At 36.7% G+C, this 27,927-nt stretch overlaps 1 protein-coding gene across 5 annotated transcripts; it reads left to right on the forward strand.

Moving 5' to 3' along the window:
* Positions 1 to 27,644, forward strand: vit (vitrin). Of its 5 annotated transcripts, XM_083532830.1 has the most exons (22): positions 1 to 242; positions 7,803 to 7,893; positions 8,139 to 8,201; positions 8,294 to 8,450; positions 9,382 to 9,515; positions 9,644 to 9,718; positions 10,148 to 10,351; positions 12,414 to 12,461; positions 13,245 to 13,283; positions 13,376 to 13,429; positions 14,183 to 14,245; positions 16,953 to 17,027; positions 17,633 to 17,698; positions 18,365 to 18,427; positions 19,189 to 19,251; positions 20,900 to 20,947; positions 21,173 to 21,214; positions 21,542 to 21,689; positions 21,829 to 21,932; positions 23,521 to 23,747; positions 24,490 to 25,003; positions 26,532 to 27,644. In XM_083532830.1, exons 2-22 carry the CDS (start codon positions 7,860 to 7,862, stop codon positions 26,708 to 26,710), a joined length of 2,400 nt encoding a protein of 799 aa, XP_083388956.1. In that variant the 5' UTR covers positions 1 to 242; positions 7,803 to 7,859; the 3' UTR covers positions 26,711 to 27,644. The 5 variants fall into 5 exon arrangements, with proteins under 5 accessions (XP_083388956.1, XP_083388957.1, XP_083388958.1 ...); XM_083532831.1 differs by lacking the exon at positions 20,900 to 20,947 and having other exon boundaries at positions 19 to 242; XM_083532832.1 differs by lacking the exons at positions 12,414 to 12,461; positions 13,245 to 13,283; positions 13,376 to 13,429 and having other exon boundaries at positions 19 to 242.
* Positions 27,645 to 27,927: the final 283 nt, after the last annotated feature.

Below are 27,927 nucleotides of genomic sequence, written 5' to 3' on the forward strand. Positions count from 1 at the left end.
GTGTGTGCGTGTGTGGACAAGGTGGGAGGGAGTGAACTCTCAGCACTCTCTTTCTTTAATGAGCTGTCCTCCTCTTCCACACCACACACACACACATACGGGAGGCTGAACAATAGTTGAGCAGCAGGAGACACTCAGGTCGGGATATATACAGCTATGCTTCTACTGGTGCTTTCCCTCTGAGATATTTCTCCTCATTATTGTCTCTGCACAGGACTATCACTCTATCACTGCCTCTAAGGGTAAGTTGATCTCAGATTAGTTTCTCATTATGTTGAATTTGGATACACTTTAAAAATAACCCTAAGCCAGGTTTATGATCTGTATCTTAAAATATTAGCAGGATTTATATGTGACTTGGTGTCGAGTGACACAACACTGAATTCTTGTGTTTTTTTGCTGTTTGCTCACATTCATCCTATATATAAATATCTAAAATTGGTTTTCTCCTTTTGGAGGTTGTGAACAGGCAATTTAGGATTTTTCTTTTATTACAGATGTTTCATTTTAGATAGATAGATTTGTCAATGGCCAGACTAGATAGATAGATAGATAGATAGATAGATAGATAGATAGATAGATAGATAGATAGATAGATAGATAGATAGATAGATAGATAGATAGATAGATAGATAGATTGATTGATTGATCATGATATAAAGAGAGAGAAAGTAAAATGTGTGTGTAACCTGCCTGGGGAGACTTTGTGGACTTTAAAGAGGCAGAAACTCTGCTTGTGTTGGAGATTTATGATGTACTAGTGTGGACTTGACCCATTCGCCTCAAGCAGTTCTGCACAAAACTTTCCCCTGCTTTTTCTACAGTGGCTCAAGTTGCCTGGTGTAGAAATAACATCTACAGTGTTGACATAATTCCTGCACTGTGAATGTTTCTTTTTTATACTTAATACACTGAATGGAATGAGTGGCATATCAGACAGACAGACAGACAGACAGACAGACAGACAGACAGACGATAGATAGATAGATAGATAGATAGATAGATAGATAGATAGATAGAGTGATAGAGTGATAGAGTGATAGAGTGATTTGTGGATGCATAAAAAGACAGACAGACAGACAGACAGACAGACAGACAGACAGACAGACAGACAGACAGACAGACAGACAGATAGATAGATAGATAGATAGATAGATAGATAGATAGATAGATAGATAGATAGATTGATTGATTTGTGGATGCATAAAAAGACAGACAGACAGACAGACAGACAGACAGACAGACAGACAGACAGATAGACAGATAGACAGATAGATAGATAGATAGATAGATAGATAGATAGATAGATAGATAGATAGATAGATAGATAAAGGTTGTGAATTGGCATTTAAGGATTTTGTTGACTGCAAAGATAGATACTGTAGATTCATGAATGAATGGATTTGTGGATAGGCAGACTGGACAGACAGACAGACAGACAGACAGACAGACAGACAGACAGACAGACAGACAGACAGATAGATAGATAGATAGATAGATAGATAGATAGATAGATAGATAGATAGATAGATAGATAGAGATTCTCAGTCAGTGGTGTTAGCAGTGAACCTGATAAGACTTGCTTTGCCTGCCACTGCCAAGGTTTAGCATATCTTGTGCGATGGCCTGTCAACAAAAAGATGTTACATTATATAAAGTTCACTATATGTAGAGGGGAAAAGTGGCCTTGCTGAGACTTGTCCTGTTTAATTTTTTTGCAGCTGTTCCTTGTAGTTCAGCCATGTTTACTGACTAGGAGTTCAAATGACAAAGGGGTGTTCCCTAACTCAAGCTTTTCAGGTGTCTCATCCTGTTTAACAGACCATTAGATAAGTAAATATGCTATAAAATCAGCACAAGAAGTGAACGATTGCCTGTGTTAATGCTAGGCTTCACGAGCGCATTTTGTAAAGTTATTATTTGGAATTAAGAGATTTGTGCACAGTGCCCTCATACATTCATGTAATGCAGCACACAAGGTTGTATAAATACTGAAAAGACCTTATTGTATCACCCCCATAAGTTCACAGCTGCAAGAAGATAGTTGTATATGGACAATATGTACAAATAATACACTCTATGTTAAGAAGCAGGGTTTGTGTCTAAGGGCAACTGAACCACCTTTTTAGAAATTACTGGTTGGAACTTTAATCATATATAATTTTTGGCTTTAATGCTTCTCTCCTATTTAGAGGCTGTGCATTGACCATTTAGGATTTGTTGACTGTAGATGTTGCATGTTGCTTTAATTTTCCCAAAACTTTCACAAACATTTTACTAGCTCTATCAAACTCTCTGGTGTGCTTTGCGTATATAAAATCAGTTTAAGGGCCATTACATGTTACTTTACAGCACATTTCCAAAAACTCAGAGAGCTTGTGGAACAAACAGCATATTTGGAACTGCTTTTGAAAACAATATTTTGTAAAATTCTTCGGTTTTGTAGTATTATTCCCCAAATTAGAACATGGAAATGGAAAATATTTGTAGCCACATTGACCTGACAAATAAGGACTAATAGAGCCTTACACTTGACAAAGCGTTTAGATCACATATTATATAAAACTGGATGTTTGCTGTATTTCCAGTGTGTATGGTACTGTAGGTCTAACCAAAGACAAAAACACTTCTTTCTTTTTTCCCCCTTAAAAAAGTCTGTCCATGGTGCTGAAATATCCTTGTTCTATAAATAAAGTCAATTTCCAGGTGTTTACAAATCACTATTGTTCAAATAATATCATCCACGCTATACATTTCTGTAAATCATTTTTGTTTACTCTGTTACCAATGATGGTTTGGTTACATTCGTTTTTTTTGGGATTCTGTACTCAATAAATACATTCATTCATCCTTTTTTTTTCAACATTCTGTGAGAAAAATTGAGTAAGAATCAAATTTACATACACCATAATGTGTATAGTGTAATATATGCAATATGTGCACCTTCAGGCTGAGGTAGTGAGTGTTGATTCCAGATGTTGTCATAACTGATTGCCTGAATGTTCTGCGAGAAGATGCCACTCCTTATTCTCTCAATGTTTACCAATCTCATGAGAGAGAAGAGTCCATTGCTCAGATAGCTTGAGGTCGTTGAAAATCTTCCTGGCTTTGGTCTTTCAACTGTTGCTATAAGATAAGACTGCAGGTCAGATGAATGTACCTATCCTGCTTGATGTTGTTGGATGCTCTCGAAGTTGCATGTGTAAAAGTTTTTAATCTCCTTCAGGTTGCCTTTTATTTGTTATCAGTGATCCAGCTTAATAGGACAGCAACGTTAGCAAAACTTGAGAACAGTAGTTGAGTTGGAAGCAGACACAGAGTGTATACTGAGAAAACCACAGGGCTTAGGAAACTCTGGGGGCTGAGGATGAATCAGAATGAGACATGTCTGCCCACTTGTACTGACACAAAGTAAAATTCCTTCATCTTGGTGTTGATTTTGGAGGGAATTATTGTGTTAAAATCTGAATTATAGCCAAGTGCATGCTTTTGAACATAATTTTCCATCCAGGTGTGCAGATTTCTTCAGCTGTGTGTATTAGGTGTGTAATTGAATGAAATGTATTGGGTTTACACTAAAGTACAGTTAAATGAATTCGAGTGCATTTTCTCTAAGGTTTGCTGTTGAGGGAATGCTGTTTGTAGCCATCAAATAAGGGCATAACATGTTTCACAAAAGACCGGCAAGATTAAACGCAACGATAAACCAATGAAATGTACAATATGCTCTTTAATTTAAAATAATTGTTAACATTGGCGAATTGGTGTGATATAAGAAGAAATAAAGAATTCAGGATGTCATTGATTATAATCGCATATATTGACAGTGTGTTTTATTTCTTACTAAAAGCACTCATTGTTCAGATTGGCTGATCACAGGGTACTGTAGGAATGAAAATACAGTGTGAGACTTAATATATGAAACTAGACGAAGCCAGTTACCTGATCTCAGGATCTAACCAAGGACCAAGGCTTTGTGTTGCAGCAACACTACCAGCTATCTAAAGAAAGCAGCTACATTGTTTATTATAGTTCATGTGCCACTGGCTTGCTCATTAGGGATAAAGATGTAGGGACTACATCCAACAGAATCCACCAAAATATTTGATAAACAACAAGAATCTCTGGAGAATCTTTAACCCTTGAATTCAATTAGCTTGTCATGTACTTTCAATTCTATAGAGAAATTATGATTTATTATGCAATGAGGCTCATGTCATCTATTGTGGATGGCATCAGATAGTGGGTGTATAAATCAGTACCCTTTAGTGAATACATACCAACAGTATGTATGTATAGCATGAGTTCAGGGTTAAAGCTGTCAAAGTGCACTCATTAAGAAATGAAATGCAACCAGAAGGAACTAATGTATCTGGTGTGTTATGCAGGAGTGTTTAAGGCTCTGCTGTGAGAGTTGATCCATCAAACAGTTAACTCAAATTAATCACACAGTTTAGATTTTCCAGACAAATAGCTGAATTCATTCAGGGCGTTAGTATAAGTAGTCAATCAGTAGCATGTGCAAGGTTTCCAGAATTGAGAGAATGCGTACCTCATGATCCCTTGGTGTCACATTTTGACGCCCTGGGTACCCGTTTGCCGTCATTTTTTTACGTGCAGGGTTAGGGTTAAGGTTAGGGTTAGTGAGAATGGGTTAGGATTAGGGTTAGTTGGGAATGAGAACATGTTGCTGAACGATGTTTCACAGATGCCACTTTGATATTAGACAGCGAGAGATAGATAAATATGACCTTGGGGCAGCTTACCTAACACGTCAAATTTCAACGGAAGTCTATGGGAATCCCTGCATGTTAAAACATTATGCCAAAGGGGTTGAAGTCTGTGAGAATCCATGCATGTTAAAAAATGCGCCAAAGGGGTACCCAGTGCTTCAAAATGTGACGCCATGGGATCCTTATGAACATGTATGTGATGAGTTGGGAGTGAGAGCGTGTTTTTTTGTTTTGCACATACTTTTGCATCTAAAGCGGTTTTAGGTTGCAGAGCAAAAGATCTTTGGAAAAAATGAATAAGATATAATCTTACTTGTCCCAAAGAGAAACATCTTTCTCAGGATTCAGGATTTTGCTCATCCATGGCTAACTTGCATGTTTCTCACAAGTGTACGGTATTCACATGCATTTTACACCTACGTCTCTAATCCTAGAAAGAAAAAGGTTCAGGTTCTCTCTTATTCTCTGTGTGTGTCTATGTGTGTGCGCTTTATATTAAATAGAAGTTTATTTAATCCCACCTTGAATTACACAGGCCATGAGAGGATGCAGGTCCTCACAAGCCCTGGGTTTGGTTTCACCAGTCCATTCTTCTTATTAATTCCTCATGGTGTGATGTTTTTTTGTTGGCTTTGACCCTTTTCTACAGGAATAGGTGGAAACCCTTTGATATTGGCCTCCACCCAGCTTTCATTTGAGATTCACAGTTAAAGCAGGATCAAGCAGAGTTGTCATACTGTAGGATTTAGTGTTGATGCTAAAACAGGTGTTTAACAAATTACTCAGGTTGTTTTCTTGTCCACAAACTGGGACCCCATGTGAAAGTTTTGTCTTCAGAAATGCTTGTCTCAGCATGCTGTTTTTCTTTTGCTGTTCTTTGATTTCTTTATATAGGACAAAGCAGACGGAGTGACAGTACATGTTTTGCTTTTGTCAGGATTGTGGTTTGGTCTTTTAGTATCATGGCATTTGACACTGTAAAATGTAGCAATATATATGGTGAAAGACACACTGAAAAGCTTGACAGGTGTAAATGCAAATATGACATATACAGATGAGGACAAATTGAAGAAAAAAGCAACATAAATGATCCTAGTAAGTTGTTTGGCAATGGCAAACCATCAGAAGCAGCATCAGTGTGTCTTGGCATAGCTTCAACAAATCACTGAAACTGTACTGAAAGGATGAACACTGTTTTTCTTGTTCCCAAAGTGAACCCGAGGGAACATGCGAACCTAAAGTCATGCCAGCAAAACTTCCTTTAATATGAAAACAGAAACAGCCGTTTGTCCATTTGTCATTCTTCTGTACTGTACATAATGACCTAGACATAATCTCTACGACATTTCCAATATTTATTTCTTTATCTTTGCTTTGCCTAACATGCAACACATTCAGGTTTATATAATAAATGAAAAGTTTCCTGTTTTACATGAGCCATACAGACAACACGGCATAACATTTTGGTCTTAAACAAAAGGCTGCTTCATTTTGTTTGGCTCCAAATCACTGGATATCAAATGTGACCATCGGGTGATCGAGAGACGGTACAAAAGGTCTTTAGCTTGTGTAATGTACTTACAAGAGCCCGATATGAAGGCTTTAATCCCAGAGACTCTCATCTCTGTTTGATGTTTGGGAACAAGATAATAATTGTAAGTATTAATGTAGTATCAGTGTTTAATATTCGATGCAAGTTGCTGTATTTGCAGATTGTCTCTGCCATTAGACCTGGTGAACTGTTTAAAGAATTATGCATTTTGGAAGTCTTACATCTTCAAAAGACTCAAAATGTTCCAACAAAGAGAAAGATCCAACTGAAGTGGAGTCAGTCACAATTGCAGTATATATTTACAATTATTTAGATTTTACACAAATATACACATTTTTGTATGTACCGTAATTTCCGGACTATAAAGCGCACCCATATATAAGCCGCACCCACTGAATTTTACAAATATTTTTATTTTTAACATAAATAAGTCGCACCTGTCTATAAGCTGTCTACACTAATGTACTTTACACAGGCTTTAACGAAAGACACGTTACACACGGTGGAACAGGTAAAATATGTTGCGCTTCCTTTAGGAGCATAGCGGTATTTTGGGAATATCCTGGCACTGCATTTTCCTGGTATTACTGTGTGTGTTCAAGACGAGGAATATGTCCTTATTATTATATGATGCTAATTTTTAAGTTTCTTTGACTAACCCGTAACGCTGTTGCCAAGAAAAATAAAAAAGCACGAGTTTTGAAAACCTGTCTGTGCTTATATGATTTCTGTTGTAACTGGAGTTAGTGAGCTCTCCCTTCACCCAGACTCAACACGTTACAACGGCTTGTATCTAAACAGTAGCCTACCAAGAAAGTCATTGTTCACTGTCTTCCTCCTTCCTTTTACAACTATTACTCTCGACAGTTTATCTTTTGGCATCGTCGTGCGTTTAAAAAAACATTTGTTCTCCCGATGCCGTGCAGCTCAGAACACAGGTGAGGTGCGTTTTTTCGTTTCCGTTCGGAAATTTCATTGGTCTAATGTTATGGCGCTCAGTTTTTTGGCTTCATGTTTGTGAAACCATGAAAAATTCATAAATTAGCCGCTTCGTTGTTAAAGCCGAGGGGTTTAAAACATGGGAAAAAAGTAGCGGCTTATAGTCCGAAAAATACAGTATGTAGGCATGAGGTAATGAACCAGACACTGCTAACAATCTTGGCACCCCAGATCCAACATCTTATTAGACACAGATTTGTCTAGTAATTTGTCTACTGGTTGACTATCTGTGACTAATTTCTAATAGCTGAACTGAACATATATGACACAAATCGACTCCAGTGCCCTCAAGGTATGTGTTATCAAGTTGATCTTTTCTTACACTTCATTCTTTTCCTTGGGGAAACAGGAATTCAAAGTTTTTTTTTTTGTTTTTTTTTAATGGAAGTAATCCTGCCAAGTTGCTGAGCTTCACAGGCTTTTGTAATATTGCAAGCATTTTAGTACTACTGCGTATTTACAGTTTTATCTTAATCAGAATCCAGGTGAAAAAAAAAGATTTTGCGATTTCTTTCTAGGTCAAGAAAGCGACTGACCAACCATCACACTTTATCCTCTCCATTCTTACCTCCAAAATGTTGAGAGCTCCACTCATCAGCATCTGTGTTGGTACGCATATCACGTGTATTCATTTTTGTTTTGTGTTTTGGGTGAAAGATTCTGATTTTTAAGTATTTATTTCTGCCAATTTTTGTTTAATATTAATAATTATTTACTGATTTATATTAACTGCATATTATATAAAAAATGCCAGCAACCATTAAACAAATCAGTAGCTAATTATAAATCAGTAATTACAAAATATGACAAAATATTTGGTCATACAGCTTTTTTTTTTTTTTTTTTCCACTTAGGGCTCCTCCTTATAATCAGCAGCAAGGCAAAGCCAAATGGAAAAGACAAGAAAACCAAACAAGGTACATCCATGCAGCAACATGCAGTCATGGATATGATTTCTATTGATGACATTTTTAATGGTATGTGCTTCGCATCTGCATTTTTTTTTTAGTCGTGCCGGATATAGATTGCGATATGCGTGCAGGGAAGATCAACTTCCCAGAATTCCTCGTCCGGTGCCCTTCCAATTGCCGTGAGACCAAGGAAAAGGTTTATGGGACGGGAGTCTTTGCCTCCATATCCAGCATCTGCAATGCTGCTATTCACAAGTACAAATATACACAGCTTTACAATTCTTCACCATTGTTGACAGTCCACATTTTGGACTGAGTTGTAGCTTAATGGTTAATGGATCAGAAGGTCATAAGTTTAAATCTCAGCTTCACTAAACTAAGTTACTCTGGATAAGGTCCTCTGCCAGATGCCATAAATCGATGCCCTATAATTATATTTAGATGTAGCTTTGGGTACATATGATACTATACAGAGAGTAATTTATATATCAGGGCTGTTGAACGAATAAAATATTGAATCACGATGAATCGCATGATTGTAATGAGTTCACTCGTGATTGATCGAAACTCATTGCCAATTTTTTTTTCCCGTTTAAAATGTAAAGTAAATTAACACTTGTCAAGTTTTAAATGTAATCAACATGGACTTGTCAAAATATGGATGCTTTATGCAAATGAAACCAAACTCAAAATAAAACATGAAGACAAAATACTCCTGTAAATGTTTTAAAGTATTTATGGTGTTTTAAATTTCGCAAATCATCAAGACACCAAACAGAAATTTTGCTATGTTTCCACACGGACGGTTTTAATTGCCGGATATATTTTGGTGCTGAGATTTGGCGCATCAGTAAAATCAATGTTTATTGATAAAATTTTTTTTTTTTTTAAGTTTATTTATTTATTTTTATATCCGAGTAAAGAAAGGACGTCCTGAAAAAAATTGTGTTTTAATTTCACCTCATTTTGTCTCACGTTCATAAAATGAATGCCGTTAAATGAATTTGTGTTAACGTGTTATTAACACGTTAATTTTGACAGCCCTAATATATATATATATATAATAGAAATACATGCATATATGTTTGCTTTCTGCTTATCAACTGTCAACTTCACCAATTTAGTAAAATATTGGCTAAACATTAGATTTTTTGGTTATCATTTTATTATCCAACGCTGTTTCCAGTGGAGTCATTACGAATTCTGGAGGAAAGGTGATTGTAAAGAAGATCGCAGGACAAGCGCAGTATAAAGGCAGTTTTGCAAACGGCATCCGCTCGCTGTCTCTCCCCAACTGGAGAGAATCTTTCACTGTCTCAGGTAACATGGGCTTTCATTCCAGAGCTATTCGGGTTATACAGATACTTATGTATTTGCCCCATTTATAATGGAACTCAGTGACTAGGACAAAGATTCTAAGTATTTTCAAGCTTCTGCCTGCATTTCAGTGGGCAAACCAAAGAAAGGTGTGATCTACCCTGCTACCTTGGAATTGATTTCTTCAAAATCCACAGTGCAAACAAGTAAGTGTATGGGCTGTTCTTATTAGTCACACTGTAGTTATTGAACAATCCATGGTAGCTACAGTATTGTTATATTTTGCACAAATAAACCTGTTGTCTTTAGTTTGATAGAAATGATAGTTATACAGATGTATTGACACCGTCACCTCTGGCAAGTCTGATTAAATGCAGAATGTGGGCTACTAGCTTGTTTAAAAAAAAGTATAAAGAGTCTTTAGTGCAAAAGACCACAAGTGGTATTAGTGTCAGTACAGTAGTCCAAACAACACCCAAGTAGACTTCTGTGTTACACAGAGAGACTAATGCCTAAAGCGTAGGTTCCTAAACCTTTGCCTCAGGCTGCGTTGGCATGACGTTGGAATGCAGTTAAACACTACTGTTACTGTACCAAGTTGTTTTTTTCACTTTCGCCCATCCATCCCCATAAAGGTCAGAAAGAAGACAGAGTCTTGGCACTCTCCACCGCATTGCCCATGACAGCAGCTCCTGAGCCAAGAACAACCACACTCAAGCCAACCACAACCACTACAACCACCACAACCACAAGCCCACCCACAACCACTCGCACCACAACTACGACCACCACTGGGAAGCTACGGGCTGCAGTACATAAAGTCAGAGATGCAGGCAGAGGTGGGATAAAATGAAATACAAATACTTGGTTACTGTACTTAAGTAGATTTTTTTGATGATCAGTGTTTTACTTTAGTACTTATTTATTATTCAATTTTTTACACAAATATTTTACTTTTTTAAACCAGGCTTGTTACTTTAGTTTTTAGTTTAGTCTATTTGGTGACATGATCACCCTTACGAGGGGAATATCAAGGTCTGTGACGTTGGAGTGACGTGGGGCCGCCTTCCCGTGGGCTCACCACCTGCAGGAGGGACCGTAAGGGACAAATGATCAATGTTTTTTCCGTTTTTAGCCCATCAACCTATTTCTTTTCATTGTACGTCTTTTTCAACCTACCACTGGTTTATCATTTCCTGGCTCTCACACACCACAATTGTATAGGTAGAAGGTAGACTAGTTTACGAAGCTAACAATAAGCAAGGCAACAAGAAGTATGAGGAATAATGTGAATGAGACAGAGGGAGTCAGTGATGTAAACATGATTGAGAACAAAAACAGTCCTGATCAACTGATCATCATCATCTTTTCTCTGCTTGTGTGAGATGTTCAGCATGGATACATTCATTAGATAACAACATTTTTAATTATTTTGTATTGATATATTAAACAGGGCTGTCGAATTTAAAGAAACGCATTAACTCAAATGAATTTTAACGGCACTAATTTTATTACGCGAAATTAATTCATTGCGTGTTTCTGTTTGACTATTTTTTTATTACGAATACAAATAAATAAATATGAAAGAGGCGAAATTATAAACCTTAGCGCAACACACATTTATTCAAGGCATCCTTTCTCTATCCAGATATAAATAAATAAATAAATATATAAATAAATAAATAAATAAACTTCACTGAAAAATAATTGTTTTAATTGTTAAACAAACTGATGCACTGAAGTCTCAAATCAGCACCAAAATCCACCATGATACAAACATTTAACCCTCTGGGGTCGACAAACACGCCGGCACGTTTTGTTTGTTTGTTTGGATTTTCTTTGTGGAACTTCAATTTCTCAGTCTTTTTTAATTGTACAGATAAGAGCAATACATCATTTGAATCTGTAAAGGGTCTACTTTTATTTGTATACACTCATAATAACATAGAAACGCTGTGCTTTTGTAAAATAAAGAAAACAGACAGGGGGCGCTCTCTGCCGTCTCTGTCATCTCTCTTCACAGACACAAATAAAACAACCTGAATCTCAGTGAATATTTGCTGCACATCGAAAACAAATATTCTTGATTATGTAATCCGTATAAAAGTTAGAAGAGGTGCAACATGTTTGTTTATGCCCATATTGATTAGAATAATAAAAACTTACATTTAAAACAGATAAAAATGTACAATAAAGTTGCGATTAATTGTGAATTAATTGATGACAATCATGCGATTGATCACGATTAAATATTTTAATCGATTAACAGCCCTAATATTAATATGATATGAGGTCCAGTTACCAGCGTGACACTAAAACAGGTAGGGAAAATTTCTACTTTTTACTTAAGTACATGTCAGAACCCAAACTTCTTTACTTTAACTTAAAATAATCTTTTAATACACGAGCATCTGTACTGGAATTTGTGCTTTTTCCACCTCTGGATGCAGGTATGTCTCTCTATCTTGTTTTATTGCTTACAGATTAAAGATTCACAAAAATAAGAATACATATCATCAAAATCACTGCACTGACTAACATTCACTTACACAAGTTTAACCCCTAAATACAAAGGATCCATGACTCCCCCTAATAGAAAAATATTGGATTACCGAATTATTATAATTTTTTTTTTCCTGAAAGTAATAGCAAACCTTGATTCATTTGTATGAAGGTATGGTACACTCTAATTCCTCAACACATGGTTTTCAAAATGATCATTCTTCTGCTCCCTTTTGTTCGTATGTAAGATGCATTTGATTGCAGGATGCATTTGATTGTATTTGTATAAATACAAAAATACAAAAAACTTGTCTTTTTGTTTTTAAAAATAAGTTTGGCTCCCTTTTCTTTTCTCTTTCTCTATTCCCTCTAAAAAATCCTTATTTTTTTCTAATCCAGGCATCGGTCACCCGTACCTTGCCTCGGTGGCTGCAGCAGCCAGTGCACGTAAGTCCAATAGACATGATTCAGTAGCAGGTCTGCATTTCAATAATGTATCTGATCCAATTTCCTTTGCAAAACAGAAAACCAAAATGTTATTCAAAAAATAACAAACTATAACATTATGGAGCCATAAATAGTATGATGGAACCCTGCTAAACTGCCCCTAGTTGTGAATGTGTGTGGATATGGTGCTCTGCAGTGCATTGGTGCAACGTCTTCAACCTTCTATGAATTGATGAATGTTACTCCTTTTCTGGAAGTTTCTTACATGCTTACTTTAGTCACCCAAAGTTCTACTGAGTTTCTGCTATCATTTTTATCGTGGTTGATGGTTGAAACCACACCTCCATTTGGCCAGACACAACTTCAGCACTTACTTACAATTACTTGTACCATTGCAAGTACTGGAGCAAAGACAGGTTATACCTGAGGGCTTTTTGTAGACACTTTGGGATAGACTGCGATATTAGATAAATATTAAGGGACCTTTATTGTCTCAATTCAAAAGAAGTATGAACAGACATTTATCCAACCACACTCTTTAACTACAATAGCACACTGAGGCTGTGTCCTTTTGACCGAACCCTGAAATGTTTTCTAAATCTACCTCAGAGACTTTGCTTAATAAAGAATTATGCAAAAAAAAACTTTAAAGAAAACCTTTTTCTGAGGATTTAATTTTATATATCTCAACATAGAGTATAATGTGCTGACTAGTAAATTTTTTTAAATGTATTGCTTATATGTTAAACTACATGAATCATTCTGTCTCAACATTGGCAATAGGACAGACACAGAATGGCCAAGCGAAGGGTCTTTCTCAAGGTAAGTAGATTTTTTTTCCAATTAAAGAATGTTCCTTAGTTTCACTTAAGCACATAATCACTCCAAACTCTGAACGTTACGTTTCTCCAAAGCATTCAGAGGAGGCTCAGGCTTCGCAGGTAGATACTCCCCTCGTATCAACCCAGGTAAAACGCTTCTCATGCTCTTGAAGGGGTTTTTGCAACTTTAAGGAATTGCTTTAACCACAATGCTTAATTAAATACAGAAGAAAATGTCCAAGATATCCAAGAAAATTCATGGTATTTATTCAACCCATACTGCACGATGCTATGATCTATTACAGTATCATATGGTATAGAAAATAAATAGATGCAAAGATAATTTGACTTGTTATTAGCATTAGCGGTTGAAGTATTCTTTTTAAAACTGCTGTCTGATGGAATTAGTTTATTCTGTCATATTCTTTCTATAGAATCTATCTATCTATCTATCTATCTTCTATCTATCTATCTATCTATCTATCTATCTATCTATCTATCTATCTATCTATCTATCTATCTATCTATCTATCTATCTATCTATCATTTTTGACACACATGCATGTTCATTTCATTTAAATGGAACAAACTGGGTAAAAGGCAACAACACACAAGAATTGGACAAGTTAAAGAAAGTTTAAATGTTAAAATGTGACATTTTTGGCTCTAATTTAAGAACTTCTGTAATACGGAGAACAAAAGAGCCAAATTATTATAAGCCAAAAACTGAAACAAATATTTGCATGCGATCTCCTTTATTCTAATCAAAACCTGGAAACTTATTGTCTATGAAGTTGTAGGCACACACTGATTATTCATACTCACATTATAGTTATGCACTCACAGTGTCTTTGATTCCAAGCTTCCCCCATGTATAACATGTTTTTGTTTTGGCTGTAGTTGCACGCAGGCCTGAAACAGGTACCAATATTAGAAGACAGCCGCCAGCTCCTCCTACTTCAGGTTTGCAAGTTTGTCAATGAGTGCTTGTCATTATTCAAGGGTATAATGTCAGAAGAATCTAAATCAAATCAGTATTTGGTGTGGCTACCCTCAGGTTTCAAACCAGCATTGATTCTTTAGTTTGCACATGTTGTACACTTGCATTAGTATGAAAGGTACTTTAAAGCTCTTCTCCATTCTGGCACCAAGGTGATGGAATGAACCTTCCCTAGATGTAAGAACAGCGGAGTCTTCAAGCATAGGGTGAAGCCCCACCTCTTCCCGAAACACTTAAACTAACACTTTACGTTTGTTTAGTTTAAAAAAACCACCTCAACAGAGTTGTGTACCAGTATAGATTTATTCTTTGCTAAAGATTTAAAGCACTTTTGTACGTCGCTCTGGAAATTGCGTCTGCCACAAATGTTAATTTAAACGTACACTTGCAAGACTTTGGGCATTGTGTAGGATCAGAGTATGGTGATTAACCAGTTATTCCAGGCAGGTGCTAATGACCATCAATTTCATATGAAGGTTGAAACACGGTCATTAACTGAAAAAGAAACAGCTGTGTACTACTAAGATGAGGTTGTAGAGGACAGTTTCATATCACAGGTCATACACTTTGTCCAGACTGAGCACAGCAACAAGACACAAGGTAGATATTCTGCATCAGCAAGGTCTCTCTCAGGCAAAGAATTTTATAGCAGATTGGGGTTTCAAGATGTTCTGTTCAAGCTATTTTGAAAAAAGCACAAAGAAATGGCCAATGTTGAGGACCGTAGACACAGTGGTTGGCCAAGGAAACAATGTAGCAGATGAAAGACGCATGATGCTTACTTTCTTTTGACATCAGAAGATCTCCAGCAGTGCTATCAGCAAAGAACTGATGTTAATCAGTGGGACTCCAGAGGTACATCCATTTACTGTCCAGAGAATTATTTGCCAGAAGTAGTTTTCATTGATAAACTGCTACCAAAAAAACATGTAAACAAGACTAAGGGTCTCAACTATGCATGAAAACATAGGAACTGGGGTCCCTATATCTAGTCTATTTCCACAAATGTTCTGTGGTTAGTTCTTTAAGATGTTTAGAACAACTCTGGCAAGTGGACCTTTAAGAATTGATGCTGTTTTGGTGTTGAGGGTGGTCACCCCAAATATTACTTTAATTTGGATTTCTCTTCTGTTCAGTTACTCTCTATTTTGTTAATTGGTCAAATTGAAGTAACAACTCTTCTTTATAATACAAAACCCAACTCTGGTTCATACATGGAATACAAAGAAAATGCAGTTGGTGTGAGTTTTACCTGCAGTTATATTGTTTATATTTCATTTCAAAATAATCTTTATACTTCTGTTTATTAAAAAAAAAAAAAAAAGATTGGAATGTTATCTAAAGGCAGGGACAAATTGGGGACTCTTCTATATGATTTAAGAATGTAAAGAATGTGTGTTATGCCAAAAATATGTTTTGACCTTGAAGCAACTTTTTAGGAGCAGATCATAAACCGAGGCTGTTACTTACGTAGGGAAATGAACCAGTGCTCAGCAGCATCCGCAGTCCTTTTTAGATTTAGTGGTTTTACCCACAATCGGTGGGAAATGGACCAGCAAGCAGCGGTTCTCCACATTCATGCTTTCAGAAAATAGTTGCGAGCTTTTACAGAAAGTGCATAAACTGAGAGACCTGCAAGAATGTGTGCATCTGTAAAGCATGCTGAAAAGCTTTTTTTAAGCTGACACAGCATTTTAAAGATTCTCCATGTCTTTAACCATGGCAATACCAAGCCATGTCCAAGCAGCGTAAATCCATTATCATGAGCCCAGTGGCACAGAAGTGATCTCTAGCACTAAACTTGGGGCCTCAGATTTGGGATGGCGCCAGTGAAGCTCATTATTTTAGTCTACAGTCAACACAAGAATCGCCTTTAAAAAGACCTCCTTGATTGCTGTTGTTTTAAGGCTCAATAATATGCTAATCGCAGAGGGCATGAAAGGGTTAGTGTGAGGTTTTTTTTGTTTTTTTTTTCCTAAGGGGATGTTAAGTTGGTATAACAGACCTTATTGCAGATCAGTTCAGTTTATTGGGTTTGCATCCGGGGAATGTGTTATACTGAGGATTTGAAAAATGTAATAAATGGCAGGAGATTGGCCTTGCTGGGAATTGGCTATTTAAAAGTGTTCAGCAAATTCCAATAAAAAATTTTCATTTAATTTTTTGAAGATAAATTAATATATGATCATCCAAAATATGGACAAGAACTGGAATTTTGTATTTTTTTGGGGGGGGGGATTTTAGTACAAATGTAGTGATTTTAATTAGGTTCATTGAAGAAAATATTTTCTTTCAAGCATGCAATGTAATTGGTAATTAACAAACCGAATGGAAGTCCCGTTTATGGGAACTTTTACAATTACCAGTGTTACATATCAATTCCAATGGGAATCTAATGAACAATTTCTTTATCGTCAATTATTTAGACATAAATAAATATTAAAGTTAAACATGAAAGATGCTAAAAATGCAGGTACCAGTGATTAAAATTTGGCACAAATTGTTTACACCCCTGTTCACTAATGGATCTTTGTTTATTCTTAACTCGAAACTCAAATTATGCTGTTCAATTGATCAGAGGATTTTTTTTTAAGAATTTGGCATTGCTACCACTAGCTACCTGGGAAATTGTAAGTACATTGTGAATATCTTTATAATCTCTTCATTCAGCTCTTGTTCGGAGAAAATATCCACATCCTGCCAACGCTCAACCCGACTGGTTTTCTGGTCAAAGAAGACCAACAGGTATTTTGCATGTTTATATATATATATATATATATATATATATATATATATATATATATGGATCTATATATATATATATAGTACAGACCAAAAGTTTGGACACACCTTCTCATTCAAAGAGTTTTCTTCAAACAACTGAAAAATGTCATATTCTAGGTTCTTCAAAGTAGCCACCTTTTGCTTTGATTACTGCTTTGCACACTCTTGGCATTCTCTTGATGAGCTTCAAGAGGTAGTCACCTGAAATGGTCTTCCAACAGTCTTGAAGGAGTTCCCCGAGAGATGGTTGGCACTTGTTGGCCCTTTTGCCTTCACTCTGCGGTCCAGCTCACCCCTAAACCATCTCGATTGGGTTCAGGTCCGGTGACTGTGGAGGCCAGGTCATCTGGCGCAGCACCCCATCACTCTTCCTCTTGGTCAAATAGCCCTTGATGCCTTCAGTGAGACTACAATTTATATAGTCATTAAAATAAAGAAAACTCTTTGAATGAGAAGGTGTGTCCAAACTTTTGGTCTGTACTGTATATATAAAACGTACGTCATATTACGTACCATATAGAGACACTAAGTAGTTGCAAATTATGATGGTAGCTCTCTGTGTACAGATGTTAGTAACTCTGAGCCAGACACGGGCTACACTTGGAGCAATGTGGATCCTGTTGATTCTCCAGGTAAGATACTGTGTTATTCAGGAAGTTAGGAAAAGATGCATTTAAAAAAGAAAAATTAATAAAAAATTATGTGAATTATTGTCCATAAAAAACTTTGATCAATCTTGAATCATGCACCAGTTTTATCAGTTTGGATTTACTCATTTGGATCGTCATAGTGTAAGTATTTGTTTCCACGCTGCTTAGCATTAAGTTTCATGCTTTGTGCATGTATATTTTGCTGCTTTTTTTTAATGAAATTTGCAAAATGGGTTTAATAATCAACCCTGTAAATAAGAGGCAGGTAAGAAAATGTATTTGAGATCCGTTGTTCCTATATTTTCACATTTTACATAGTTTTTAGGACAGTTTTTTTATTGTATTATAAAAAATTCATTTAATATAAAAACATTTTTTTATTGTAGGACCATTTTCTAACATAAAAATAAGTCACTCATTTTTGACTTGTCATGAGTAATTTTTTTTTCTTGTCTTTTACAAATCAAACTTTTGCACTTGGGGCATGATTGCTACATTTCAAAACATGTTTTAAAATGTTTACAATCTTTTTATTTAGGAAAACTAAGGAACGTTTTATGTTCGTTCCTTAGTAAATAAGACAAATCACACATTGACAGTTTTGGTATTTTTCGCTCAGTGGACGAAACCTAATTTGTTTCCTTACAGCTCCAGACCCAAGACCAGATATTTCAGAGTATGAGCGCTGGTATTATAACTTCGGACAGCATTGTAAGTGGTCTTTCATTTATAAATTGAAAAAGGGGTGTTTTAATACTAGTTTGGACAATTTGGCTTTTTCTACAAAGCAGCGATGCAGAAATAAAATGACTGACAATATACATTTTAAATGAATACATTTGTCCCTATAAATGATTTCATTATATTTTATTATAACAAAGTTTCATTTATCCTAGTCACAATATTGCAGATAAAGCCATATTAGCATGAAATTCCTTAAGGATTTATGGCGTTTAAGCATACAACCTAACATGAACTGAAGTCTATCTGAATGAGGTATTTCACTGTACAGGTTTAAACTTATCCTGTCAGCATAAAATCAGTGTTTTCTTTGATACTGATTTGAAATTAAAAGGTGAGAAAATACCCACCCAGGCATTTCTGTATTTGTGACTTATTTTTAGCACTGAGCACTTAGCACTTAGTAAACACGCTAAAAATAACAAACAAACCTGGAATGCACTGTGGCACCAAAAGGCATTGGTAAGTTCTCTAAATGTTAAGTTCTTCTAAATTAAAGGGCAGCCTTAAGATCTTGCCAAGCCATCCACACTACAAGGACCTCGGTTTTGGAGCGGTAAACACTGGCAGTTTTTTTTTTTTTGCCCACGCCCTTGCACATTAACTGTTAAAAGTGCAATAGCAGAGGAGTAGCCATCTTGTTCAAATTCAACAACCAAGACAAAGTGGTGATCAAGTGTGACACCTTTTTGGTATTTTTGCGTTCCTTATGCTTGCAATTCTACCCTCAGCTTCTCGGACACCTGAAACAGACAATGGGCCCAGGCGCCTCCCAGAAACCCTCCACACGAAAGGTACGTAATTCTGTTACTCAGAATTTCTCTACAGCATGATCCATAAAGGTCGAATCAGTGCAAACAGGTGGGGTCTTGTATTATATATATATATATACCACTCATAAAAAGTAAGTCCTTATACGTTGGGCCTCCTGAGTCCTTTGTAAAAAGGTCTACTGATTAACTGTGACCAAAATGTATTGATCAAATTTGTCCTCTTCTACAGTAACAGTATTTCATTGTTCAGCACACACTTTACACAGTAGCAGGTAGCATGAAAAGGGTAGAGGAAAGTGTATGTCTACTTCTTGGTTGGTCTACAATTCTTTCATTTTTTTTTCTTATACGACTGGAAGATGCTATGTCAAAGTCCATCTCAAAAGCTTCTCAATTCAGCCATGAGAATCAATTCAATACATTCTCCTTCTGGCATTCTCAACAAGGTTATCTGGAAATATTACATATAAACGAAAATGAAGAATTTTGGAAGACGTTTTGCCTGTGTATTAAGACTTTCGAGACATGTATTTGCTGAAAAGCAGCGCAAACACTTGATTTGCTAAGAAGCAATAGTGATGATGCATAAATTTGCTACCATTTGTTATATAGAAATAACCTGAAATTTCCAGGGGTGATTAAAGATGATGTAATACAGAATTTATATAAAATGGAAAGTATAGATCTGAAGTAAAAAATAATTTAATTTAAAGCATACATTTTATACAATATGGGCTGAAATGTCAGACGACAGAAACAGTAGAGACAGTTGCAGACTATTTGGAAGATGAGTGGGTATTTAAGGAGTTGAAGGTGTTCATGTGTTCTTGAGTTGCATTGTGGGAAATGTTACAGATTCTGGAGTGGACGTGACATGAAGTACATAAAAAAGGTTGATATGGTTTAAATGCACTCAACATAAGTAATGAAATTAAGTCATATATTCATGTTAAAACTACAAATATTGCTTGTAAATTTGCTAGTCATATTCATAACTAATGCTATGTAGTTAGCTAATTCTACAAATATAGTATAGTATAAAATTGCAAGGATCTGTTCATTGGGTGAATTATGGTGTTCAAAAATAGAAATACTTAGTTATGTCAAGTGGCTTTGTTGTCATTTCAACCCTATACACTACTGTACACAGTCAAATGCAACAGCGTCCCTCCAGGACCAAGGTGCCACGTAAAACACCACAAGATAACACAAAACTAACTAGAACACACTGAACTACACATAGGACATTACTTAAAGCGGCAAAATATCACTGTAGGCACCGTTCTGGTTTGACTCCATCTTAAAGGGGCTTTTGCAAGCAACTGCTTTGCAGCCATCTTGGATCTTGGACATTTATCATGCAATATCTGAAACTACATGCGTGCATTATTTATTATTTATTATTTTATTATTTTATTCCTTGATTCTGGGAATAGTAAGTAAGTAAAAGCAGACCAAGTGACAGTGTTTAATTACTTTTTCATTTCAGCTGTTCTGAATATAGGCTGATGTAATGTATTGAGGCATTACATATGAAAAATGTGCATTGCAAACTTTAATGCACCATTCAACTTTATCCAATGAAACACATACATTTTCATAAGAGATCTGAGAGATTAAAGCTTTTGCTTTTGGTCATGATGTGATCTGTGTGATGTTAATGTCACAGTGGAGTCGATGGAGGTGTGGAAGCCAGAAGGGAACCCTTCTGATTCAGGTGAGGTTGTTCACTTGGTTTCTTTGCTAATTCTCGCTCACTTACTGCAAGATTTTCCTTTTTCTGGAAAGACCCAGAGCTGATACCGCAGGTTTCACGGGTTTACTTAGGAGGTTAATATGCAATTAACACTGATAACAACAGGTTGATTTGCCCGTTTAATAGGTTTAAATGAACAATTATCAAAACAGACTGTGTAAAGAAATATATATTTTTTCCCCCTAGACTTTCCAATCTCTCAAGATTCAAATTCTCAGGGAGACCCAAGTGAGTAAACTCTAGACCTTCTGAATTCTCTCAACACTTGCATACTTACATGGAATGCCCTTGATGCTGACCTTCAGTTACAACCATGATAAGATATCGAAGACTGCATGGACATGGATAATTAGATCATTTCTTTCTAAAATGATAGATTAATGAAATTCAAGCTTGCAGCATGATGTACTCTAATCTGAAAGCCAAAAATCCATCATCCATCCATTCATCCATTTTCAGTACTATACACTACATTCAAGGTTAATCTTAACCTGCTCCACAGTCTCTTAGACAAATCCTTACACTACATGGACATGCATCTATCTTTCACTGTAGACTGTAAAGTTGACATCGCCTTCCTCATGGACGGCAGCTGGAGCATCGGAAAGCGTCGCTTCAAGATACAGAAAGACTTCCTGACTGAGGTTTCCCAAGTCCTCAATGTAGGCATAAATGGCCCAATGATGGGTATTGTCCAGTATGGGTAAGCCACCTTCATTTAATCTTCAAATGTAACTTATGGAATGGATTTGCTTTGGTGAGAATATGAATAAGATACTATCAAGGGAATCGAACATAATTTGCATTATTGCATTATTTTATTTTCCTTTCTTGTTCAAAAGGGACGAGGCAGCGACAGAGTTCGGTCTGCGCCAGTTCTCCAGCTCCAAAGAACTAAAACCTGCCATAGACAAGATTCTCCAGAAAGGCGGGCTCTCAAATGTGGGTGAGTGAAACCCAGATCTAATTCTAATTTAATTAAAAAGGGCGGACACTCGCATCACCTAACAAGCAACAGAGAAAATACAAAGCAGGCAATGCCTACAGGAGAACACTGCTCAACAGTAAAGCAAGTTCATGAATAAATATCTGCTAATAGAATAAAACAGTAATAGTGGCTGATGGTAGATGGTGTCATAAATGGTTAAATAAAATAAATGTAAGGCATCATTGCATCTACTGCTGGTTTACATATGCATGAAATGCAGGACCGTGTCATATTTTGAATCCTAATTGATTGCCACTGCTGGTTATTACAAAGTTACAACAAGGTCTTACCATGTATGGTGAGACATCAGAACTTGGAAACTTGTCTTCCTATTGAGAGCAAGACGTGCTATTTTGCACAATTAGCTGATGAATTCAGTCATGTTCTGGTTTCACACACATATGCTGTCATAGCCCTTTAGGATTTGGATATGACAATTCCTTAGCTGTTTCCACTAAGACTGCGTTTCAGCACGTGATGGCTGCCTTCTGTCAAAATCAAAAGGGATTACATGTTTAAACACTGCCGATGCGTTGGGTTCTTGCAACTATGCGACGTGAGCAAGGCCTTATTTTAAATTGGTGGCATTGGTGAAACAATTTCTCTCGCTCTCTTTCTCGTTCCCTCCTGCCAACATAAGCTGCTTGGTCATGAGTGTGAAAAAGCCACAATTAACACTTGGACTTTACCGGCACTGCCCATATCTGTCTATGCGAGGTCGACGTTAAATCTAAAATTGAAACAGAAACTGTTAAGTAAATTACAGGCCTGCCACTACACACCTCTAGAGTTTTTGTTTCCTACGACATTAGTGATTTTGTTTCCGTTGACCAAACGTGGACCTTAAATTACACCTAAAATAGTTTTTTATGTATTATGTTCATGTCTTCCCTTAATATAAGACAGCCATGTGATCATTTTTCTTGGTAGACAAATAAAGAGAAGAATCAGGTGTTAGATTTAGTAAATTATGGCTAAACTAGACCATGGTTGTACTTGTAAATGCAATCCTGCCACTGCTACAGAACGTGAAAACGTACAAACTACGATCTAAGTATATAAAGCCAACTGCTAATCTCTTATGCAGCTATTCAAACATACTGATTGTTTTACACAGTGGCATTGCTGCCTCACAGCGCCAGAGTCCCCATTATGATCATGAGCTTGTGTTACTCGTAAATCTCTGCAGCAATGCGTGTTCTCCCAATCTTCCCTATAGGCTACATTGTGGCTATTTTAAATGGGTTCAAATGAGTGTGTAAATGTGTGCCCATGGTGTCCTGTGATGGACCACCATCCTATTCAGGGTGCGTTCCTGCCTAGCCAAGTGATCATAGGATAGACTCAGGATTCACTGAAGCTCACAAATATCTTGTACTACCAGTGAGTCACTTCCTGTCTGAATACATCATTTTTTAAGAGTTATAGACCTACAAGAAAAAAAAAAAAAAAATTAAATAAATAAATAAAACTGAAACAACAGGCCTGTGTACTCAGAATGGTATTGTATTGACTGGACCTTTGCTTCCTCCTTGTGGTGATCAAGGGAATGCCCTGTCTTACATCAACAAGCACTTCTTCAGTGACGCTAATGGAAACCGAGGTGGCGCACCCAATGTTGCTGTGGTGCTGGTGGATGGCTGGCCTACAGACAAGGTGGACGAGGCTTCAAGATTGGCACGGGAATCAGGCATCAACATCTTTTTTGTTACCATTGAAGGCCCAGATGAAAGCGAGAAGCACAATGTAGTTGAGTCCAATTTTGTGGACAAGGTAATCTGCATCGATATTAACAGTACAATGTAATGCTATAATCTGTATCTGATTATTGTTCCCAATAGCCATATCTGTAATCAGATTTACTTTTGATACATAATGAACCTCAGCTACTCAGGTTCATAAAGAGAGCAAGGACTGTTATTACAATAAGCAGGTTTTTGAATTATTACTTGTTTGCGTTTTTTTGTACCCTGCAATATTTTAAGCATATTTAGTTAGTTTTATATACAAAATTATACCAACAAACGGTAATGGTCTGCGGTGTCCTAGTCCTGATGCAGTATCCAAAAGAAAATAAATATAGAAATTAATAAATATAATTATATAATTCATAAATTATAAATAATAAATATAATATGGCACTCTTCGTGCCGCGTGCAGTCCCACATGTAAAAACAAACAGCACGTGGCATCAGTGATTTGCCTCTAGAGGCCGCTCTCGTAATGACAGCGGATCTTCTCAGCCACTCCTGCAATGGACGCTAACCGGAAAAACTATTGATATGGATTTTTGCAGATGGCTGATTAATCTGCAAAACCGATTAATCTGTCTCCAAAAAATTACATATTCAGAAACATAACATTTGTTTCTATATGAGTCATAGTAGTTATGGAATATTCATTTGCCATGATGTCTTGTGAGTGTGTGTGTGTGTGTGTGTGTGTGTGTGTGTGTGTGTGTGTGTGCCTATGTGTGTTTTTTTTTTTTAATTTAAATGTCAATCTATACTCCCAGGCTGTGTGCAGGACTAATGGCTACTACTCCCTGCCAGTGAACAGCTGGTTTGCACTGCGTAAGGCTGCGCAGCCTCTGGTGAAGCGCATGTGCGACACAGACCGACTCATGTGCAGCAAGACATGCTTGAATGCCAACGACATCGCCTTTGTAATCGACGGCTCGAGCAGTGTAGGTACCGGCAACTTTCGCACTGTGCTGCAGTTCGTGGCCAACGTGACTCGTGAGTTCGAGATCTCCGACACGGATACGCGCATCGGTGCAGTGCAGTACACGTACGAGCAACGACTCGAGTTTGCCTTTGGTCAGCATAACACCAAGGCTGAGGTCCTGAATGCCATTCGCCAAATCAGTTACTGGAGTGGCGGTACTAGTACGGGTGCTGCCATCACTTTTGCTGCTGACAAGCTCTTCAGCAAGTCCAAGCCGAACAAGCGTAAGATCATGATTGTCATCACGGATGGGCGTTCCTATGATGATGTGCGAGCACCCGCTCTGGCAGTGCAACGCTCAGGTAAGGGATCTAGAACAAACAAAGTGTTTGAATGTATAGAAAATGCAGTTCTTTAGACAAGATGCTATTATTTGGGCCAAATCATTAATCAAAATCTGTATCTGTTTAAAGCATGAAACTTTTTTTTCTTCTCTTCTTCTTCTTCTTCTTCTTCTTCTTATTATTATTATTATTATCAGTCAAATAAGAGCACTGCACTACATCACTAAAGAAAACTAAATAAAAACAGAGGTAATTGCCAGCACTGTCAGTAAAGTCTGTGAATCTCCCCATTTTTCAAGCTTCTATTACCCAAAATGTAAAAACTAGTAGTCGAATATACTATTGGCAAAAGTTTGTGGACACCTGGTTATAAATATGTTATGTGCTTCTGGGCATCGCATTCCCAATTTGCTCTTGTTTTTATAATTCCCTCCACTCTTCGGGGAAGATGTTCCACTAGATTTTAGAGTGCACTTGTGGACGTTCGTGTTCATCAGCCACAAGGGTCTTAGTGAAGTTAGGTATTGATGTAGGGTGAAGAGCCCTGGCATGCAGTCAGCATTTCAATTCATCCCAAAGGTTTCAGTACGGATGAGATCAGTGCTCTATAGAAGGCCACTCAAGATATTCCTCTCCAACCAATGTAAACCAGATCTTCAAGGAGCTCACTTTGTGCATAGGGGCATTGGCATGCTGGAACAGGTTTGGGTTTTCAAGTTCAGGTAAACGCTAAATTTTATTATACAGCATCCAAACACGTCCTATACAATTGAGTGCCTCCAGCTTTGTGAAAACAGTTTGGAAAAGAACCACATATAGCAGGAAAGGTCAGGCGTCCCAAAACTTTTATCCATATAGTGTACTTTCTGTCCCCACCTAATCGGTTAAGAATAAATAAAAAAATTACACAAACATGCTGATGTGTCATCACACTGATTCTAGATTCTTATCTAAAGATCTCACTTGTTCCTCTGTACTGAAAATATAAACCTTAAGCCCATGCAACATTTTTGGTTGTGCACCCTTATTCCTGGATTTACTCTTAGAGGATCAAATGGATCAATTTGCCGGAGTTCCTTACATGTTCTTCAGACAATGCTATGCCGTGCAACTAATCTTCGGACGTTGATAAACAACCCCGCCATATTTCTTCCCAGGAAAAAGATGCCTTGGAAATTCACTTATACGTTCAACTTAGGATATTTATTGCAAATATAAAGAACTTTAGGGAATTTATCACATTTTATATACATTTTGATAACTGCACTTTGCATGATTACATGAATCGAACATTTTTTTTGCTTTTAATATTAAATCCAAATGAGGCATCGTAAATCACATTTTGTTTTTCAATTGCAAAAAAAAACAAAAAAACAATAAATGAATGTGCAGTACATGGTCCTGTTAGGAATAGTCAAACTCTGGTTTGTAGCTGCAGACAATATCACACAAAATTGGACTTAATTGGATTTGCTGTATACTTTTGGTATGTACTTGAAAGGATTTGCCTTATAACTAATCGGAAGTGTTGTAACTGTTTGCCCAGGTGTGATTGCCTACTCGATCGGCATTGCCTGGGCTGCACAGGATGAGCTGGAATACATCGCCACGGATCCAGACAAAGATCACTCTTTCTTTGTGGATGAGTTCGATAACCTCTACAAGTATGTGCCAAAGATCATACACAACATCTGCAACGAGTTTAACTCTCAACCACGGAACTAAGCCAAGCATGGACTGATGGAATTGGATCATCTAGAAGCCATGATTCCACCAGATGTATTTTATGATGTAGCAGTAATGTTACAGTTTATAACCCATATAGGGCCTTTTTCTAGCATTTGTGCCATTATTGGGAGAAGATTTGGGCAGGTTCCAGAGTTTGAAAAGTTGAAGCGTTCCCTATAGAACAGATATATTTCATGGGGCCTGAAAAGCTAGTTCTGATGTTAAAGAAGCTATGCAGCATGCATGGCTTTAAAGAAGTTGGTTAGCTATATGTAAGGGATGTGAGTACTTGGTTGCTGAATAGCATATTAAAGGTTATATATTTAAATAGCACAGTGATAACACCTTAATGATAAATTTATACAACAAAAGTTTTGCTAGCTTAATTTACATAGAAAAATCATTGCTCTCTTTTTTTTCAACAATTTACCCAAGTACAAGATTCTTCTAATAAATATAATATCACAAACAATTTTATGATATAAGATGTATGTTTAAATGTATGTATGGGTTTTCAAAATTTAATTATTTTTGTATTATTTGTGGCTCTTTCGCATGCCTAGAAATGCATCTGTGTTCTAATCATGCAAGTGATAGATTCTAATACTTTATGCATGTTGAAACTGAATGGCCAAAGTAGCTGCAGGATACATTTCTAAGCCTCAAAATCAGCCCGGTTTTGACTTAAATCAATAATCGTTTAGTTAAGTAAAACTTCCAAAAGTTTCTCAACCGTAATTCAAACATACAATTGAATTTTCATTTAATTTCAGCTAAAGATTTTTTTTAATTGCTTGTAATATTTTTCTATTTGTACATACATTTTTTATTTTTTTTTTAAAGACAACAGCCCCTTGCTTTTTTTACTGTGTAAGTAGCAGAAATTCCTATTTTAAATGCCATTTTTAATGAAAGATAATATTGAAAACCTGCAGGAGGTTAATGTCTGAATGTGTATAGCATGTTATTAACATTGACACTAACATAAGCGAGTAAAAAAAAACTTCGCACAATGTAGTAAACAGTCACCACTTTGTGGCATACTATCTCCTTGTGGAGGAAGGTCTGGATTGGAAAATTGGTGGTCTCTATGACCTCGGATCAAAGACCAGTTGCTAAAAGCTGCCTCCACAGCCTCCACAGCTGGGGCCGTAATAAAGCAAAGGGTGTTTGAGAAGGTTTACCATGTCGGCGGACCATGGCCAACCTGGCCA

Source organism: Silurus aristotelis (genome assembly GCF_946808225.1).
Source record: "Silurus aristotelis genome assembly, chromosome: 27".
Classification (NCBI taxonomy): domain Eukaryota; kingdom Metazoa; phylum Chordata; class Actinopteri; order Siluriformes; family Siluridae; genus Silurus; species Silurus aristotelis.

What these genes read in the sequence shown, in the direction of transcription:
- vit (XM_083532830.1), top strand. Translation starts at nt 7,860, where the DNA reads ATGTTGAGAGCTCCACTCATCAGCATCTGTGTTG. An exon ending in TTATAACTTCGGACAGCATT is followed by an intron (nt 18,428 to 19,188) that starts GTAAGTGGTCTT and finishes TTCTACCCTCAG; the next exon opens with CTTCTCGGACACCTGAAACA. An exon ending in AGGCGGGCTCTCAAATGTGG is followed by an intron (nt 21,933 to 23,520) that starts GTGAGTGAAACC and finishes GTGGTGATCAAG; the next exon opens with GGAATGCCCTGTCTTACATC.